Raw genomic sequence first — 16,420 nt, 5'->3', positions numbered from 1 at the left:
TTTAAGACATAAGTTTAGATATACCTTTCACAACTGAATAAAATCAAATTCCATTATTATACATTTGCCAAAGAAAGAACTGGGTTTATAATCTCTTTAAGTAAACAAAGAAAACAAACAGATTCAAAATCTGCCAGCTAAGAAAAATAAATGTCGGGGGAAAAAATTACCTTTACAATTCCTTAATCTTTTGCAGTGAATGATATGCAATTGGACTATATTCCCTGACTGATACTTTCACTTAGTATGTGACAGAGAGAAGCTGGAAAACGTGCTATGAAGAGAAAGCATTGATTTGTGGCTTTTCTGCACTAATAGCTTCCTAGGGACTAATAAAATAAGTTAGAGCCTAATAAAATGACTGATCTTTCATTCAGGATAACAATGAACCTTAGCCACCAAGTCAAGCCAGACTCATTATTCTAAATGACAATCCAAAAAGGCAAAGCAGAACATACATCTTCCCCTCAACTCAACGTATTATTATATAAGGGCATAAAAATTCCTTGATCCAAAGAAGAAATTTTAATTTGGCGAAGCAGTGACATATTTATTTGGTCCACACTCTCTTCTGGCTACTGATCCCACGGTGAGTACACCTAAAATTTGGAAAGAAGCTTTGGAAAGGAGGTTGATAACATAACCCAAGAGAAGGTAAGACATTTCAGATTCCATTTCTTGCTCTCATGCAAACAGTGGTACCTAGTCAGATCAAATATACATATCTTGATCAAACAATGTACATATCTATGTCAAACAATGAATACAAGTGTAATAGCAGACAAGTCAGCAGGATAGCCTACAACATTAGTCTAACCTTTGTGACTTCCTCAGCTGGATAAATCTGTGTGTCATTAGAAACCGTCAATGGATTTGTTTTCCAAGTTTATCCAGTCTTCCCTTGAAGCCATAGAAACTTCTGGCATCCATAATATACATATAGGTTTATAGTTTTGCTATGAAAAAATTGAAGAATTTGCTTCTGCTGAATCTGGTGCCTACTGATTTCCTCTGATAGTTCAAACCTTTTTTACTGGAATGGAAAGACTATCTAATCTTGCATGTCTTATTCATAATACTGTGAATTTACAGACCACCCTTGCAACAGTTCTTAATCAGCCCCTTTCTACACTGAAGAATCCCCCTATACCCAAATTTAATGTTCTATAATCATCTTTTCCTTGTGTTCTTTGAGACACCAATGCTGTATACAGCATTCATGATATGAATGAAAGATGGATTTATACAATGTCATAAGTATGTTCTCTGTTCCTCTTTGATTTTCCACTCATTGGTACTTGGTTTGTTTTCTGATCACTGCTAAGCCCTGAGATGTTTATTATGGAACTGTCCACCAGAAGAGGTCAATGTTTTTGATGATTACTTCACTTTTATGAAAAAAATTTAAAAAAAGAAAATAATTACAAATTTAAAGATATGCTTCTTCAGCTTTAGTTATAACCATTAGCAGCCAGGTAAGAATTTAAATTTCAAATATCTAAGAAAATCATGCTTTAAAGAGACAATGTTAAAGATACAAGAAAACATTTCATTTAATTTCAGCATACAGTAAACTATTTTTAATGTAATAAATTTAACAAGGAGAAGTTGATGCTCAGCAAAACAAAGGTCTTCCAGAAATAGATTTTCAGGAATGGCAAAGCATGAGACCTTCAAAACAGCTCAATTACAGAAAAAAAAGGGGAAATAGAATTTTGACATTCCAAGTCTCACAGTTCTGAACAACTCCTTGGTTACTTCTTTACAGTGTTTATTCCCAGACCTGTTACTTGACAGACAAGTCTACTTTATCTATTTAGAATTTTGTGGACATTGGGGTTTCTTTCTTTCCTCGTTTGTTTTCTTAAATGCAAGGATATATGGAACAGATTTATCAATATTATATGAACTAAATTTTAGTAATAAATTAATTAAAACTCTGGGATATTTAGTAGCATTACAAATTGCTTGTAAATACTAAAAGTATCAGCTCAGTCAAAACTTCATCTGCTAAGATTATCCAAACCATTTTTTCTATGATTTTCACAAAAAATATTTTTTTTTAGTCAAATTTCCTTGTGGAATTTTTCAACAGCTGGAAACAGGTAAAAAGAGCAGAGAACTTACAGGGTGAAGGCATCAATAACATCTCCTGCAGATCTTGTCATCTCAAAGTAGGTTTGCAGAATGTTGACGGTTCCTGAAAGTGCCTCATGTCCACAGCCACAGAAGAGTGCAACTCCAGCATAGAGCAGGATGGTGGCAATCAGAGATGCGTAGGGAATGCCTCCCAGGCATTTGATGCAACACTCGAAGCATCCTACAAGAAAAAAAAAAAAAAAAAAAAAAAGGTTATATGCTACTAAATTATACCAAAAAAGCAAAAAGAATGTTTTGGTTGTGAGAAACACTTCTGAAAATTGAAGACTGTAGGTCAAAGGGAGTTTAGGTCAAATATAACAACCCAGACTGCCAGAAAATCTGTGAAAGGTTAATCCAACTTCTGAGTTTTTTCAGTTGCTACTTGACCTGTTAAATGTAGACATTTTGTCTGATTAACATGAAAGGTTAAACAGTTGGTTCCTTGCAGAGCATCATCTTTTTAATCAGAGCAGGTTACAATGTCATAGGTTATACCTATATTCACAGTTCCTGCTGGTTGCCTAGCAGATTAATAAGGAAGACTCTCAATAACACAAAAACCAACAAAACAAAAAAATATATTCAGTCCAATTCCTTCCATCATCATAGTTTTTTTCCAGTTTTTTGGACATACTTCTGACAATGGAATTGCTCCTGCTTCTTTATGCATCACTCAAGTACCTCACAAGAATAAATAAAGCCAAAAGACATAGAAAAGAGCATAGTATTAGAAAAAAATATTGTTGCATTTTCTCTTTGATAAATTTTAAGTTGTGTGATGTTTCTTAAGTGAAGGTAATTGCTCTTGAGTTATAAAGGGCCAGCCTTTTGTCCTGGCATCACAGAATCTAAAACAGTGCCCAGTTCCACAAAAAAACATTTCTTCAGTAAGTGTGATTAAGTTTCTGGCACTACCCTGCCTAGTTTAATGAATGCAGCATCTCTGACTGTTCCAAACCTCATCAATCCCATAGCACCTTTTATACCCCATGGAACCCCTCCTATTGCCTTCTAAAGGGACAGAGAATGAGGTAACCACTGGTTAAGAGAAGACAAGCAGATATTGACTCAGTAATCTGAGTAAACTGTGTTTTCTCCTAAGAACTAGCAGTTTATAGCAAAAAGGACCTGGATAGAAAACAAAGTGAGGCATATAGATTTTAAATGTTTGTACAAAGAAAGACCAACTAAAAATTACATATAAGGTGTTCAACAGGTATGATTCAATATATTTTAACTTACTGTATCAGAGCCAACTGTGAAATTCCAGAGGTAAAATGTGCAAATGCATACATTTAAACTGCAGCACAAGTCACCCAGCTCAAGTGTTCACCACACACATCCATGGGTGTAACACCTTCCAGGATTTTAGGTGGGAGCATTCCCTCTGTCCCATCCCTCTCCATCCCTGAGCCCCTGCATTACTGGGAAAGGAGCAGATCATCCTTGCAATTCCTGCCATTCCACCCTACAGGCAGCAGGCTGCTCTCCTCTTCAGTAGAACAAGGCTTTGGATCCAGGGATCACTTTGAGTCTTTTTCAGTGACAGACTATGGGGGTTTTATACCCAGGGACTCCATGTGCTTTCCATCAATGCAGGATCTTAGTGACACACTAAAAATATGTATAGATACCTTTGGAATAACTAATTCTACATGAAGATAACTGCAGGAATTCTTAAAACTCCTTTGGTGCTGTTTTATAAGATTACCCTTAATAATAACAACTGTGATTAATTTTTCAGTGTTTTAAAGCCTATACAAATACAAAACAAAGAAACAAAAAAAAAAAAAAAAATTCCCCAGAAAATCTACTGTCTTAAAAGGCAGAAAACCTAAGAAATATATATTTTAAATAAATTAATTGAACAAGGACTATAGGACAGTACATAGTTAGCTGACATCAGAGTTTATCACAAAATGCCCATTGCCATTTTTAGCACATAATAACAGCAGAAAAAGCCTCAGAAAACTAGTACCACTGTACATCTATCAACATTATATGAGAAAGTAAAAAGGAAGGGGAGAGATGACAATAGGGTAATAACAGGAATGATGTATGAGGGCTTGTAAAGTCAAAGATGAAAAAATTAGACCTAAATATTTTCAGGGACATGTGGACTTTAGGGTGTGTTTCTTAATATTGCAACAGCTTGGGGCAGGGAAAAGGAAGAGAGATTTTGCAAAGATTTCTTTTTCCTCTTCTGAGAAAGATGAAGTGGAAGAAACAAAGCAGTGTGTATTGTTGTCTGGGAGCAGCTGGATGTGCATTACCTCCTGGAGCTGCTGCACCTCAATCTCTAGTCCAGTGAGGGTTGAGCACACACTCAGGTGTAACAAAGTCAGATGCCATCAAAACTCACAGACAGTAATATTACTTAAGTTTTATTATAGTGAAATAGTGTAGAAGTATAGCAAAATAATATAACAAAATAAAAACAGTATAAATTATGGATGCAATAATGCACAATTCAAGGAAAATTTTGATCAAAAATAAATCAGTTTTTTGCCCACATGACTCCAAAATTTGTAAAACAACTGAAACAAATTAATAGTTTGCGAAGTGCTTCTCTTCATCTCTTACATTAAAACTGTTCATGTTTATAAGCCTTTGAGGGAAGCTTTTAGTGGTATATTTCACCAACTCAAAATCTTTTCATTCATGAAAATGTACTGGGAAAAAGTTAATTCAACCATGTGAAATTTTCAAATAATCATATATTGTCAAAGCCTTGCTCATTTATTCAGTTCTTCCATAGCCCTACTACCTTTCCCACTTCTTACTTCATGAGTAACTCTCGAGTTTTCAGTGTTGTAAAATCAACTCAAAACTAAAGAAAACCAGTGAATCAGCACCGATTTTTGAATGATTTTTAAATGGATATTGCACATCATTCATCCACCACACAAGGTAATGTGCTATAGGGAATATCTGCTCCAATTCTTTTCTTTCAATTGTTCAGAATGTGCAAATGGCTGTTTAATACCAGAACAATAGAAATGCTATTTTAGCCTGCACTGTGGTATTGAATCACCAACACAGTGTGACTCAGCTGTGAGATGTGTGTGTGTCTGTGGAGACAGGCAGTCATTCACCTCTCCAAACACCCTCTTCACAAGGCAGTTAACACATACAGACACAGAAATAATTACTAGGAAAGATGAAAAAGATTGAATGCTCCTTTGATGTTTGTTCTCATCTTCAAATACAGTTTTCAGTACTTTTCAAACTGTTCATTCTGCACAATAAGCTTGTGCTATATAATTCACCATCAACCATTCTTATTTTGCTTCTGTGTAACAATATTTTTCCTTCAAGAAAAAATCCAAATCTTCTGGGACCATGTGTCTTTACCAAAATTGTAGGAAGTAATCATGAACACTATCCTTTTTTGTAGTTTTCAGCATGAGGGTCTGCATTGTTGTTTTTCTGTCTATTTTATTAAAATCATTCCACAGAGAAAATTTAGTCATGAAATGCACAGAAGATGACAAGAGAAGAAATTTTATTTTAAGCTGATAAAATAAAACTCCAAATACTGGCTATATTCAGCTATCAAAACACATTAATGTTGCATTCATACATCCATTTCCAGTCAACATCTCATAGACAACCACCTCTTTGTTCCTCTTAGTACAGTCATTACTATCTACATCAGAAGTATTCTTGATATGCATATCTGAACTTCCTTATACAGCCAGATCTGTGCAAATCTCTTCTAGTTTCTGGGGTTTGGGATAAATATTCTATCTCCAATTGCAAGAGCCAAAAATAAATTGACTTTCTGTTTATACAATCTCTAAGAAGGCAAAAATTTTAGATATTGAGCAGAAGAAGAAATTTTCCTTGTGATTTACCTCTAATTATGCACACAAATTTCATCACCACAGTAATTTCTTTCGGTGTTAGTGATATGTGAACTCTTTCTCCTCTGTGTAGATCAGGACATACAACCTAAAATAAAATACTCAATCCATTTCTGGTCAATGTATTTAAAAAGAAAGAAAAAAAAAAAAAGATTCAGGACTTACATCTCGTGCCACTTGTCTCTGTGAAAGTGAAGTTAAATCAATTATATCAGAACCAGTTTCAGAATGCTGTTATGCTACTGCCTTTTAATAAATGGTTAATAAAACCCATTGACCCCGGATGTTACCATGAAGAAAATCAATATCAAAAAAACCCCATAAAAAGTAAATATGAAGAACATCAATATTGGAAAAAAAAATAAAAAGTAAACATAGAAAATATAAGAGGGTATTCTGGTTTTGGTTTTTTTCATCCTTTCCAACTGATTTACAGCTGGAACACCTAAATGATTAATCAGAGACAACCACGTCCAAAGAATTACTGATGAATCACAGATAATATAATTTCCAGTGGGAACAAGTAGCTCTGAAGAACATACAACATTTTAATAACATTTCTTCTTAAATTATTTTTCTTAACGAGTTTTCTGTCTAATATTAGAAGACAGGACAGCAGAGTCCAAGTAAAATGCCAGAGAACTATATAAACTTCAACTAGAAAACAAAATAGCAAAATCTTCTGTGCCTTCCATGCCTGGCTAGGCATGCATTTCTTTATATCTAAATTTGTACCACTTGTCATGCAGCTTTCATGGCCAATCAACTCAAATACAGTTTCACAGCCCCATCATGAAGCATGCAGGTTTACTTCTGAATTCTATTAAGCTAGACTTAACCTCAAGTCAAGCTGCTGTTATGTAATATTTTAATTGACAAACACAGCCATCAGAATGCAATGTATTGAACAAAAATCAATCCTTTTTATTTCTATCTCCTACTCTCAAATTACTCAACAAGTAGCATGAATTCCTGATCTGAAACCAGTCTCCAGTATAGCAGCAGATGGAAGCAACCCAGCTCCCTCAATACTATCCCCAGGACAGAAGAAAGACAAGGCATTCATGATGTGGTTTTCAAAGCTGCAAATGAGGTGAAGCAACACTTGGGAATGAATCATCAAAGATCAGCCCTGTACTTTGATTTGGAAAACCTGCTCAAGAAGTGCTGCAAACACAATCCCATGTGATTGGTCCCAGGCTCATAAATGGAAATACACCCTCTGTTTCAAGATCTTCTGGAAACTAGACCAGTAATGATAACAACTAAAGTTGTTTCTTAATCTTGTTCAAGAGATGACTTCTCATTTAGATTAACCTTCATTGATAATGCTTACAATTACAGAATTACCTATCAAGCAACAAAGTAATTTTACCACAAAGTTAATTCTGATATCCTGGCTGCTATGACTACAGTGGAAAAGTAAATTAAACACTGAACACTTGTAAGAAATGTGATATGTAGAAAAGCAAGAATAATGCCCCAACAGACACAGAAGGATTTTAGGAAATAAGCAACTAATTGCATGAAAATAAAAAAACAAATATGAAGATATCCTTTTACATATTAAATTGTGTATCATTACTGGATCTACTTTAACTTATCTCCTCAGTGTGACTGGATATTATCTAATCAGATATCAGCTAATACTGAAAATGAAAATGTTAGTCCTTAGGCTTTTACAGTCATTCTGCAGTTAATAGTTGCTTCAGTTACTGCACTCAGCTTGGGACCAAGGTTAGGAGGAATGATAAAAACTTTTTCTTATTTATATGCAAAATTCCACAAACTAAATTGACATATCTAACATTGTGCATTGTCAAAAATCACTGTAATGTGTGTTTGTTCATGAGAATCCCACTGGCCAAGATGGCAGCTTTAAGCAGTGGAAATATAGTCTGGTTGTGCTGGATCTTGGAAGCAGCTCCCACAAACCCAGCCCTTCATCAGATCACTGTGCTTATATTACCTTGCATTAAAAAATAATCCCAGAAGCCACCTGTGTGGACTGGTTAGGACAACATTGCTGCACAGGGATTTACATGAAGCATCTGCAAGAAACTGCTCTGTAACATCTCACACAATTCCCCTTTTAGCAAAAAAGCAACAAAAAATTTACCTTTGTAACATCCATCCAGCTCAGGCTCTGATTCTCTAACTTAGAGAAATGCTCAGTCATAAAAAGAATATGACTTCAGATATTTGAATGACTTGGGATTATCTCACCATGGACATATCAGTTCTTCACACAGATATCCCCCAGTGGCCCTAGGCCAACAACAAAAATTATCATTTTTCAGCATAAAACCTTGCAATTTTCCTTCTTATTTACTACTGCATTTTGTCTATTTGTTGATACAAAGGACTTTCACTAACATAAACAAACCCCAATAAAATCCTCCATAGAGGTTTCAAAACAAAAATGAAAATGAAAATAAAAATCCCTTACTTATGATAAAGTGGTCTGCAAACACAGCCTTATGAGCTGAATATGTATGTCAGGAATTCTTCAGTGCCAAAAATTCACATCTTTATTGACAGCTATCTTGTTTTTTTCAAACTAAGACAACAGCTTTAAGAGATGATGTTTTCTTATGTGGCTAAATGCTGAAATACTTGTAATTGAAGCAATAAAGGTAAAATATTTGACCCTTCAACAAGTTTTGAAATGCAGAAATTATTCTGAATCTTCTCTATAGTCATTAAAGCAAAAGGAATAGAGTCACAGTCTAAGGAACATAACTGAGTTCAGCTCAGTTTTATTTACCATTTTTGAAAAGAATTGAAATCAATTACTCATTTACTCTATCCTATAACAATACACGATTGCTCAGCACTTGTACTAGAAAAATGTATTGTTGTAAAACTTTTCTAAACTGAACTTTATTATTTGAGAAGTTTTAGTTAGAGATTTTAGAATTCTAATATCAGCCTAGGTCAATAGTCCAATGTAAATTGAAGCAAGCATGTTTTGAATGCAAGCAGTTTTGAATTTTTAAGTTTGTAAAACCTCCTGGTAGCAGTACCAACATTTTTAGAAGAGAAAATTGTGCAGCAAAATACTTTAATCAAAAATAAAATTACTAAGACCTTCAAAGGCTTAATTTACAAATTCATTTAGGGATAACTTTTTTATCCTCAGTGTATATGCAAATTTTAAAGGTCTTTCTTTCATGGTTATTTTCATTTGAAATATGGGGATCTGGAGATTACATGGTATTTTAATAAAACACAGTACATTACACAATATCCTTCCCTCCCTTTCTCATATGGATGCTATCTTGATCTGAGTAACAGATAACTATTAAACCTGAGCAAGGGTAATAGAATTAGTACACTTTTTGTACACTGCTTAGTATTTGGTATGATTTTATCCAGAACTGACCCTTGTTCTTGTCCCTTGTTCCTTATTAAGCACTCAGTTCAACTTGTAGTGTTTAAAAAACTCTATTTACTACAGAAAAAAAAAGTAATTCAGCAAGCCCACTAATAATCATGGTACCTCCCAGATCAGAAATATAACTTAGATTTTTATTTGCATCATATGCACTGAACAAATTTCTTCACTTATACAGAAAGCAATTAAATCTCAAAGGGATTGTTTATACAGATACCTAAAATTCACTGTCCTAATGCAGAGTTGGAGTAAAATGAAACAAGCTACTTTGTCCATAAGAACTACTGTTTCAACAAGCCTTCATCTATAAAAGTTCCCTATTCAAACAACTATTTTTAGCAAATCCACCTTGCCAAGTGACCTATTATGATACAAAAACCTTTCAATACCAAATTAAAGATGTATTTTATATTTGACATAAATAATATTTTTTTTTTTAATTTCAGGTAAGTTTTAAGACACAGCTAAAATAAAGAAACAAGATTTTAATTCTCATTGAAGCCTAAAGCATAAAACAAACAGCAAGGAAGAAGATACTCTCTTGCTCCTGGTTTAAGGGTCAGATTTGTATGTTAATCCCAAGATAACAAACAAGCTTCTCTTGTTCCATTTGTCTTAACTGTTCTAAAATCTGGAGGGGAAATAAACCCAGACAGGCTACCTACAGCCTCTTTTTCTGAATAACTGAAAGGCAGCGTAGGATAGCTGAATATGGATAAATGTACATGTTTACTTATATACACACATGCAAAAATCAATTTTCCATCATAATGGATATGAAAAAGAGGATATAAACAAGCTATTTGATTATTGACAAAAGAGTACACTGTTTTATCAATAATCAAATAGCTTGTTTATATCCTCTGTTGCAGCAAAGTATTCTGCTAAAGTATTTGCTGAACTTGGATAAGTCTCTAATTAATGATGAGAATGGCAAGTATCACACATTAATAAAAGAGCAGTGTGAAGCAATATAATTGATTTTAGGACCTGTTGGCAAAATGCAGATCTGAGTTATAGCGACACCAGAGGAACAGCAGCTTGGCAGTAAAGTCTCATCATGAGTCCTGATCAAAGGTTTAAATTTCATGTCTTGAAGGTACATTCCAAGCTTTAGGAGAGACTGCACAACATCCTGAAGAGTTATTCTGTATTTCTTTCCTACTCTCAACAACAAAGGGAAGCTACCTTGGATAGACTGGAAATATCTTTTTAAAGCAAAAATACCTCATTTGTTTTGCCAGTCAGACAGGAAACTAACCTTTTCATCACTCTAGGGTTGGGTTTTTTCTGCTTTGATGGACAGGTAAATGATGATCCTGCATGCTGTATGCTTCCTTTAAGGTACCAGTGCTACCTCTCCCAGCCCTGTCAATTGTAATTCTAACAAAGAGCTAATTTAAGCAAAAGCTCCTGGCTGCACAACTCACAGCTTGTCAAAGCAATTGGCTCAGCTACTATTTAGGTACCTACACAAGGCCCCATTTAGTAAGGTATTGAGAATGTGCTTGGCTGAGAACCTGTGGCTTGTCCAATTGAATTAAAATCAAATTAACACTGCAACTTCAATAAAATATAAAGAATATGATGCAGGTATCCAGAACTAGATGACATTACACTAGTTGACATGATACCTTCATTTTTTCATGCTCATATAAAAAGAATTTGCACATGAGATTTTTATAAATGTCCAGGGTTTTGTTTATTTATGTCCAAGGGGGTAATGATTCTGGTGAGAAATAAACACATTATTAAGAGAAAATATTGGAAAAGGGACCTGTACATGCATGGGAATATTAATTTTATCAGCACTGGTATTACTTGCAATGTAAACCAATGAAAATTTTCAGAAAAAGTATCCATTAAAATTAATTATATGCATGCAAAAATTTATACATTCACACCTTGAACCGAAACGAATACTCACATTTTGGACATTGATGATTACAACAATGTACAGAAAGCTGTGCTGTGATTAGCTGTTATAGAGTCTTCAGTACATTAGGTTCACTGCTGTTTAATGAGACAGATCTCAATCTAGCAGCTAATAAGTATTAAAGTTACTGACACAGAGCAGTCACTGCCTAAAATACAAATCATTCAGGCATAACATAGTCAATCTTTATAATCTTAAAAAATCTTTCTGGCTGATTTAACACAGACAGCATTTGTCAGCTTCAAAATTGCTCTAAAGCTAAAGGGACAGGAATAAAACAAATTAGCTTCACAAACATGATACAAGTAATGAAGATGTGGGTCAGTCAATTCAAAGAGTTTCCTCAGTGCATGCACTCCACAGATCATGTATCTATGATTTGTACATTTAATAAATTAACAGTTTTATTATCATTAATAAATGGCTTATAAGCATATTATATATGCCAATAATGCGTTGATGATGATTGAAACAATTATAAAGTTTTATGCTTTGATTAAATTGAAAACAATAATTTGCACACTAATTCTGTGCAACACTTTCTCCTCTGATTATAAAGTGAATGACAATGTCATGGATCATAAAACCAGAAAATAAGTATCCTTTTCATCTCTCTCATTTAGAGTTCATAATCCTTCAATTCTTTCCCTCAGCCTTGAAGAGAATTATTTCTCCCAAAGGAAAAAGTACTATGAAGTAAGTACTGAAATAAAATTCTGCACTTTTTTTTTCTCATTCAAAATTAGGTTAAGTAATACTAGGCTTTATGCTACATATTTTTTCAATTTTTTTTTAGTGCATTATTCAAATCTTGAAAACTCAGAAAGCATGGCTTCATGAATTTTCTGTGCACTTCATCTATTTAAATGGAATGTTCTACAAACCTCTTACATATTTAATAGGTATTTGCAGGTTTTGCACACCTTCATTCTAGAGAAAATAGCATCCTCCTTTTTTCAGGTATTGGAAAACAGAAACAAACAGGTTATTTGCTAAGTGACTTTTCAGTTTGGAGCACAGAATAAGATTCATATGATTTCTCAGAATACTTATGTTCATATAATCAAGCACACATTGCTGTTGTCATTTCCAATTCTTGATGTTTAAAACTCAGAAATAACACAAATGCAAGTAGAGGTAAGATGTAAATTGATCTCAGGAAATTTTCCAGCAGCTACGCAGCACATAGTGGTCAAAAGCCTATGAATAAAATACCAAATATTCAGCTTCCTTAAATTATCTTTTTTACCTCACAAACCTTTTCACTGCTGAAGAGGATAGGGTGTGTATTTTGTACAGATGTTAGCTGAAAGCAGTGAATTTCTAGAACTTGAAAAGCCCAGATTTTAGAAATAGCATCAATTAAAATTTTAATTTAATTGGAATTATGTAGCCCTTTCCCTTTATGCTATATCGTATGCAACTTCTGATTCTAATATCCTCATGTTTTACATCACTTTTATCTCAAAAGCCTCTTTTTACTTTATCTTCTTCCTTTACCCTCAGGCTGTCTTCGTCTTCATCCTATTCCCTTGAACACCTACTTGCCTGAAAAACAACCCTAGCTGATAATCTTGCTAGTTCTCTTCAAAGCTGGGAGACAGAAAGCTCATCTGCTCTGGGGAATGAGCAGCAGAACACAGCATTGCTGCCCTCTTCTCTCCCCACCCTTGTTCACCACCCCTCTCCAAGGCTCTCCTGAGATGCTCCTCAGTGAAACAGACATGCACATGCTGTCGTGTTTACTGTCCTAAATGGCAGAATATCTTCAACTGCAGTAGTACAAAAAGGAATTACAAAAAGCTTCAGTAGGAAAATTTGAATATTCTGAATGTTTCTGTCTGGAAATAAGCCCATAATGTTTTAAGGGAAGCATTATACAACTATCAGTTTTACATATCAGAAAGGAAAAAAAAAAAATCATGATGGGGCAAATTACTGTTTTCCTTCAAGACATGACTACTTATGAAGACTGCTCCAAGAATCTAATTAATGCCATTGTACTTTTTTAAAAATAGATGTGATACACATAACGCTTTAAAATGTGCTACTTTAAGTCTTCTATATAATAATTAACAACTTAATCAATGAACCTATCAATGATCAGGTCTGCTGACATAAATAAAACACAAGCATAAGTATTTGTTAATGAACTTGGAATAAACAATCAACAGGTATCATTTAGTCAGTGCACATCCTTTTTTATAGATAATAACTTGAAAGATACAGATCATAAGCAAAGTCTCTGTGGTATGTTACATAATTTCTCAAGTCTATAACTAAAAATCTTAGTGATATAAAACTGAAGTTTTTTTTATTGGAAGAGAGTCATTAAGTTTTCTTCTACCAAGACTTCAGATTAAGTAATATATTTCTTCTGAACAGAAACATCTGCAACCAACTTCTACTGGCTTCAAAACACCCATATAAATAAAACCTAAGCTATCTCCCACTGGAGTTAAGCAGCCTTTATTACTGACTCCAGCAGGAATAGAAAACTCAACAAGTATTAAATGTAAAAACTTGCTTTAAAGTAAAGGAATGAATAACTGTATTGAGGAAAATGCCTCTCAATCAAACAGAAAAGAACCTCGTGCAAGATCAATCTGCATTAAGAATGCATTCCATTTTCACTCTCTATGTAGAGTGGAAAAAGTATTCATACTTGTACATTAAAATGCTAAAAGACATTTGCAAATAATATATGGCACGCAGACAAGAAAACTCAATTTCAAGAACAGACTCTGAAATCATATTTCATATTAATCTAACTCACCTGCTGCTTTGCCATGAAATACTACCTTCTCATTTCCCAAAAAAGTAATTTGTAAGATACTTAGATGTGATTATTCTTTTCCTCATAGAAATATAAGGTTAGTGAACTGTTTAAGATGGGCACACATAAGAAAGCAAAGATTGTGGAAGACCAAATGCAACACAAGCTGGGAAACATGCTAGAAAATGAAAGTAGAGTTGCCATGTAACATTTTCATCCTGATAGTGACAGACACCTACTAAACTTTTTTCTAACCATTAATTATGAAAACAAGCAGGACCAATCTAATACATAAAATTGCATTCCAACTGTAAGTTACAGTTAGAGTTTTCTTTTTAAAATTTCTTTATAAAAAATTCAATTTCAAATAATGCAGAATGAAACCTACCTACATGTGACTTGCACAAAATACAATCTACAGGACTTCATGAAATTCAGCAATACCCTAACAGCTTGCATAGATGCAGTTTCACCTACACCTCTAGATGTAGATACCATCTGATATCTATATACCTGTTCACCCTTCCTATGCCTTAACTGTAAAATAGGAAATGCCTGCAGTCATTTAGTGCAGTTTGTCTTGAATTATTTTATTATTTTTAATCAAATAGACTGTTTATTTATTCAGACTTTTTTATTATTATAAATTTTGCTCTTCCTAAATTCCAAATACTAAGGAAAGGAGAGGTTTTACGTGGGACAAAAAGAGACAGGCCAATGTTGAAATAAAGGAGCACTGTACAGCAGTCAGGATCCATGATGACTGGCTCTCATTTCTCATGCATCTCCTTTTCTGCTAGCTGGCTCTACAGCTGGAGAGCTCTGTAGTTCTTCACAGCTACACTGCTGTGAAGGGGGGCTTGCTAATCTCACATTTCACAGCCAGAAATATCTACCTTGCAGTACATTATTTCACTGAAGCAGCTCCAGAGAGAGAAATCAAGCAAAGCAAAAATCAAGATATCACATTTGCATAGAAACAATAGATATAATAAAACAAGTTCAAAAGAATATTTCACAGAAGTATTAGTACTTTATCTTTCAAATAATATTTTAGTATGTAAGATTTATATCGTATTTTCCTTATTTAAAAGATGTGTTGCTATTTTAATATGGTGAAACAAAATTTTCAAGTAGTGTGTTTGTCTTTGAGATGCAAATTATTTTTTTCATGCTCTCACAATGTTAGAACTTGAAAGCATTCTAATGTAACACATGTAATATCTTGTAATATAATGTAATATATAAGGTACTTTACGAAATTTGCTGGTAATCTAAAGCAAGATCACTATAGAATAGTGATTTTAGATAGATATTTAAGATATTAATAAATATTTAAGGAACACATAGTTATTACTATACAAATAAATGACATTTGTGTCTTTTACAGAAGTGAGTTTATACCAAAAATTACTGTTCTATGTCCTGTGCCAACCACAGTCACATTGGTGGATAAATTTGTTTTCATTTTACTATCCTCAGTTTAAGAGTCTTCTTACTCACTCAATAAACATGGACAAAATAACATAAAGACGTGTTTTAAAAAGCAGTTTAGCATTACATCAAATTTTTTTGAAAAATCTTTTTTTTTTTTTAGAGAAAATGAATACATGTAAATTTTTTACAACCAAAATTAAAGATATGGTGGTTGTAAACCACTATTTTTTAAAATTTGAAACTGTCAAAATGAATCCATTGCAGCTTTTCTGCACTAATTAAATTAGGTTAGCACATCTATCTCCAGAGGTAAGCCATTTAGCATTAAAAAAGGTCAGAGTCTCAGGAAGTCTCACTGAGCTCCTATACAGTCTCTTGATTGTAACCTATGCTAAGAGCAATATATTTTACTCCTGGGAAATAAAAAACGTAGAGAAGTGAAAAGGTCAACAGACAGAGATATTTGAGGCAATAAAAAAAAAAAAAGGAATGAAACAAAACCAAATGCATTTGAGGAAAACTAATTTACTAATTTAGAAGATATGGATATATATGTATCCATACCAAACTTACGTATAAGTACTTATACAATTTAATTTAGGCTAAACTCTAGGCTTTCTTTGAAAAACAATTGGAGAATATGTCTTTTCTACTGTATCAATTTTTATGCCCATGGTAATTATGTCTAGGCCATTCTGTCTGGGATTCCCAGTAAGATTTACAATGCCATTTTTCCAGGCACACACCTTCCCCTACATTTACATGGAAACTCATCACCCACATGTCAGAACAAAGCTGTGTAGCACCCAACAGCTGCTGTGGTGTGATAACAGGCACAGTCACAGTACTCACTATGGGAATACAGA

The 16,420-nt window shown here is 33.8% G+C and overlaps 1 protein-coding gene across 1 annotated transcript in view; it reads right to left on the bottom strand.

Annotated features, from left to right (window-relative positions):
* The window catches only part of GPM6A (glycoprotein M6A), a 109,856-nt gene that overhangs the window by 32,440 nt on the left and 60,996 nt on the right, over positions 1-16,420 (bottom strand). The window contains exon 2 of the mRNA XM_079305706.1: positions 2,128-2,320. Coding sequence (XP_079161832.1) covers positions 2,128-2,320 — 193 coding nt within the window. The remainder of the gene's footprint in view (positions 1-2,127; positions 2,321-16,420) is intronic.

This window comes from Erithacus rubecula, assembly GCF_903797595.1.
Source record: "Erithacus rubecula genome assembly, chromosome: 5".
Lineage (NCBI taxonomy): Eukaryota > Metazoa > Chordata > Aves > Passeriformes > Muscicapidae > Erithacus > Erithacus rubecula.
The sequence above is the reverse complement of the archived record's forward strand: the minus strand, read 5'-3'. Positions and strand labels throughout refer to the sequence as shown.